The sequence below is a fragment of the Hevea brasiliensis genome, chromosome 15 (assembly GCF_030052815.1).
Source record: "Hevea brasiliensis isolate MT/VB/25A 57/8 chromosome 15, ASM3005281v1, whole genome shotgun sequence".
Lineage (NCBI taxonomy): Eukaryota > Viridiplantae > Streptophyta > Magnoliopsida > Malpighiales > Euphorbiaceae > Hevea > Hevea brasiliensis.
Window position 1 is genome coordinate 58,519,939 of NC_079507.1, and position 5,551 is coordinate 58,525,489.

The 5,551-nt window shown below is 35.0% G+C and overlaps 1 protein-coding gene across 1 annotated transcript; it reads left to right on the forward strand.

Annotated features, from left to right (window-relative positions):
• Nucleotides 1-4,022: 4,022 nt before the first annotated feature.
• On the forward strand, nt 4,023-5,083 carry LOC110669739 (21 kDa protein). The gene has a single exon (XM_021831501.2). The coding sequence runs from the start codon at nt 4,038-4,040 to the stop codon at nt 4,734-4,736; it is 699 nt and encodes a 232-aa protein (XP_021687193.2). The 5' UTR covers nt 4,023-4,037; the 3' UTR covers nt 4,737-5,083.
• Nucleotides 5,084-5,551: the final 468 nt, after the last annotated feature.

Sequence of the window (5,551 nt, forward strand, 5' to 3'; positions counted from 1 at the left end):
CACTTGCCAGCCGGCCCCCACCCTCGTAAATTATAAGGATGATCATATGAGGATTGAACAATCTGAGATGTGGTTAAGCAATAAAAGACAAAGTATGTGCAGATGCTGGACCTCTTTGAGTTGCTCAATTTGGCCATTTCTTTTCTCTACTTCATTCCAACTTGAACTACTTGCTTCTATCGTTGTTCTTAGTGTGTTTCATCACAAATGTTATCCAGTTATATCCTGCATGCTCGTGAATCTTACCCATTTTATATTAAAAATTGAGTGGAGCCTATTTGCTTGTATCCTGATCAGGATCATTCCAAACTGTGAGCAAGTTTATTCGAAAATATTTATAAATAAAAAAAAATAAAAAAAATATTCGCATATGAAATCTTAGTATGATATATATATCTTTATTTTGTTGATTAAGGGAAAAAGCATTACTTGATATATGCATGGTTATAACTGTACAAATAAAACACAAGAACAATGGAATGGAGTGCATTAAGCTGCAGAAAATTCAGCAAAAAAAAAAAAATCTAGGGTCCAACAGAAAGAATCCAACCATGCTGTTCTGCTCAAAACCAATATTGGGGATGCCAATTTCTTGAGCCTTGTGTTTCTTGGAATCAACCTCACTTCAAAGTAGAAATTTATATTTCCTATGAGCTTATAATTACTCTGGAAAATCTTGCAAATTATTAGAGTCTTTAGTGTTTTTCAATTAGCACAGGGCTATTTCTCGTTGTTGCTTCATCTTAAAAACAAGAAATATAGGTCTACCGTACCAGTAATTGGTAAGGAGAGAAAGGCAAGCAAGAGATTGAGATTTGAGAAGTTTGAGGTGGAGAATCATTTCTTGGGCTAAAAACCTTGCAATCTGCCAATTTAGGGCTCATTTTAACTAGGCTGGAAGGGAGTCCATGCCCATGGACACGAATGTTGGCCTTGTCCATCACCAGATTCAGGAATCGACTGAACCACAGAGAATTAATCAAGGCCTCAAGTTTTTTTAAGAGTATTTGGGAGATGGTAATCATATATTGTGGGATTTGAACTGCAACTTTTGTTGGTAGTTAGTAGTACATATATGGCATATATATGAGCTCTTATGAGAGTAATAATATATGGTACCAGACCAATTTTAATATTATCATCTTAAACTATATATATATTAACCATGTAGTATCTCTACTCGCTTACATGAATGTGATTAATCCACGCTTATATTAGGAGTGATATCTAACTAAAGTCCTCCCATAAACAAGGACAAACACAGAATTAAATGTAGAAGAAGTCAAAATTTAAATATTAATTTACTTTCACTATTATATATAATATATAATAAAGAGTATTTTATTCCTTTTATGTCACAAAAGTATCTATAAGTGAATTTATATTAAATTTGTTAATAATTTCTTATTTTAATATATAGTAGCAATAAGTTAGATATAAATTTATTTTCAATTGGCAAAATGCATTAATTCTGACTTATGGACTCATTTCCTTTAAATATAAAATTGAACTAAGAATGAATGATGCACACATCTCTTTAGAATCTAAAGTTGAACAAAAAATAAATAATTTTATGGTATGATCATTTAACTTATTATTCAATTTTTGCAATCGAGAGTCAATCACAATATTAAATATATTAACTTTATAATGATGCTCTAATAATGAGTTAAAATATTATAGAAATACCAAATTGAGGTCTTAATTGGTATTACCGGCAAAATTATATAATAAAATTGAGATATATACAATGATTTTATTGTAATTATTAATTATAGTGAATTTTAAGTGAATTTTACTATTATTAATGATTATAATTAAAATAGACACAGTTCATCAAATGAAGTTAAACAGTAGCAACAAGTATAAATGTGAGAAACATACATTGTATTGGAATTTTAGTTTGAAATTTTTAACTATTTGGGCAATTCACATGAGCAATTAATGATTGAGCTCATTATACCATAAACAAGGAAAACATTACAAAAGCATATGCATACACACACATCATTTGAAATAGCTGGTTAGTGGAATAAAAGTAAAACCCTAAAACAGTACTGTGCTTCTGAACTATGAAAATGATTTAGTTAGCTACCACATAAGCCTTTCAGTGATTTTATGTTCCTTGCATTAGAACCTCCATCCCCATTAAATTAAATAAGGTGGATGTTAACATTCTTAAAATATTATTAACGTGGGACCTTTGCCCTCATTCACGGAGTCGAATTCGCGTCCTCTTTCTCTATTTCCATTATGACAGTGATGTTTTGTCTGTGGGGAAAATGATGAAGAAAAACTTATGTTATCTTACATTTTTATGACACGATCCCTTTGATGTTGAAATTTGTCCTTGGTTTTCCTTTTTCAAAACTTAATCTCAGCCACTAGATTCTACATCATGAACAACTCTCTGCCCCACCCCCTCCATCACCTTATCCAATGGTTTCTGCTTTTATTACATGATGATTATGTTCCCTAATAGTCTCCATGCAGGCAAATCAAGCCCCTGAGAGTCAATTGCGCCGATGAGTCCGTCAATCTACTTTATGTTTTTGGGTTTTTCAAACAATTTGGTTCAACCATGAATTATTCCCTTTTAGAAATCTGCCAACTAAAACATATAATTGCGTTTCATGTGTTTAGCAGAGAAAGTCAAATCACTCCATGTGTAGTTCACTACTACTCTAGCTGCCTTCAACGTCCGAAATCCATTTTTAGTGTGATCCTCTTCTATATTTCATCTGTAGTTCTTGCTAAATATTTCCTGTCTTTCATTCACTCCTTTACGATCTTATCACAAAATGTGAAAAATTTTTCATCGTGTAATCAATATTTGCTCTTTTGTGTGATACATGTTGGGATAAATCTTTCTTCATCATAATTTTTCGTAAACTTCAGAAATACGAAAGCAGAAGCCTTTGCCTTTTTCTTTTTCTTTTTCTTTCAACTGGGTCAAACGGATCTGTTGTAGAGGTTGCATTTCTGCTTTAGGTGTTCCAAAAAAACACTGTTTTTGGGCTTCTCTTTTTTATCTTTAAACCCTAAAAGCATATTCATTTCCACAGTTAGCTGACAGATTCCGTTAACAAACTCAAAGAACTGGCATTCAAAGCAGAAAAATATGAGTATCCGATCCAAAAACTAGAGAGAATGGTGAATGGGAGCCCAAAACTAAAAGTAGCACTAGCAATGCTTCACAACTAGTTATAGTGAGAAAAGGTCCCAAATTAAATACCTAACCAACCACAACCGCTTAAACAAAGGCCCCTCGGCCACACCGGCTAGTGCCCATTAGTGCCATCGATGCTTGCATCTTATATCTAGTAAGAAGGCTGCACGCGACATTGGCTGTGGCACTTAAATGAATCGATCTCTAGTATTAGTAAGTCTAAAATACATTCTTTTAATCTATATATGAAAAATTATCTGAATATTGCTGACCATAAAATTTGAATACAGGATAATAAATTGACAAACAGTTGATTACTGCTTGTGCATGTAGATATAGTCATATAGTAGCTAGGAGTGGGTATCCATTGTTGCTTGGACATAGACTTGTAAAAGCAATTAGTTATGTTCCATGCAAGGCAACGGCCGCATTTTCAAAAGCTACTGGGAAATATATAGCCGCTTAATAATTAAAAATTTTAAATTATTAATTTAATTACACTTTATCAAAATAATAAAATTTAATTTCTCCATTATTCACTTGCCTCATTCCTCCCTGCATGCCCCATTTCTTGCCTTAAGTTTTGCCATAAAATAATCCCCCACCATAATTTCCTGTAAATTAACTAAATTACCATAACACCCCTTTATTATTAAACTATGGCCATAATTCCTCGAATCAAACTGATGAAATCACAGTATTAATTTAAAAAAAAAAAAAAATCACAGTGTTACTTGTTTTATTATTGAAAGGGTAAGTTTAACTTCTAATAGCGGTAATCATGTAATTTATGGAAGGGCGTTGGGCATAAAAGTATTTTCACTGAGACACCTGCTGCTCCTTAAATAGGCTTCAACCTCTGACGCCAATGCCAACAAAGCCACTCGCTGAGCTCAGGTTATCCTCAAAATACAATAACAAAAGCGTGGCGAAAATGAAAACACATACGCAACGGCCTCTTCTTCTCTCCCTCCTCTTCGCCACCTTACTCCTCCACCTCCAACAAATCGCCACCGTAGCTTCCCCCAGCCCCGCCTCTGAATCTAACAGCACCGATTACATCCGTACAAGCTGCAGCGCAACATTGTATCCTGAAATATGCTTCACTTCCCTTTCCCGCTATGCCACTGCTATCCAGCAAAATCCGGCCCGTCTAGCTCGAGTCGCCATAGGCGTAACCCTTTCGAGAGCCAGACGCATGACCACCTACGTCTCTAACCTCTCCCGCCAATCAGACTACGGCTCCGACCATCGCGCAGCCGCCGCCCTACACGACTGCTTCTCCAACTTCGGCGACGCTGTAGACGAGATTCGAGGCTCGCTCAAGCAAATGCGGCAGCTCGGAGCAGCGGGATCGTCGGCAGAGGCACTGAGGTTCCAAATGAGCAACGTGCAAACGTGGATGAGCGCTGCTTTGACGGACGAAGAAACGTGTACGGACGGGTTTGAGGATGTTCCGGAAGGGCCGGTGAAATCTGAGGTGTGTTACCGAGCGGCGAAAGTGAAAAAGTTTACAAGTAACGCGCTGGCTCTGGTTAATAGTTATGCTGAGAAAGGAATTCCTTGAGTAGTTTGATGAGTGGCTTTGTTTTCCAATGGTAGATACAGATTAGGAGTGTCAAGTACGTGAGTGAGCGTAATGTGTATGTAGTCGATTTTGCACTTGCTGTTTGGTGTGGTAGTGGTAGTTAGTTCATTCTTCCCTCACTGATGAAAATGAAGGGAAGGCTTTTTTTTTATTATTATTTTTTCTCGACTTGTAACAGAGTTTGATCAGTTGATTAAACTCAGAGTTTAACTTGATGCGTAGAAATTCAGAGTGGGTAAATTTCAAAATCTCCTCCAATTTATTCATTTATTTTTGAAATTATATTATCCTTTAAGTTGAGGCATGAATGAACATTGCTTTTCTAATTCTTCGCACAATAATGATGATTTATTTGACTAATCTAGACGAATAGATTGTGTTTTATGTTACTGTCAAGTCAATAAACATAATAAAGAAAGTTCAAAATTGAAAACAAACAAACATACTGTAGAGCTCTGTTTGATTGCCAAGAAAACACAAAAAAAGGTTTTGGGAGAGGAAATCCAAACAAATTTAATTGTTGATGGCTAACCACAATCACTCAACCAAACATACAGGTTGATGCTTGACAAACAACTATAAGTGTAAAAAGGATAAAAATAATTATACATAGAGATAATCAATTCGATTGTTGTGATCGGACTCTATTACATATTTTTTATGGGATTCTCTTATCTCTTTCTTCGAGTTCGAGTTATAGAAGGACAGAAAGAAACTTCTCAACTTGTGTTGTCTCTTTCAATTAATATGGCATGTAATATGTTTCAGAATTATAAGTCATTATCATTACCTTT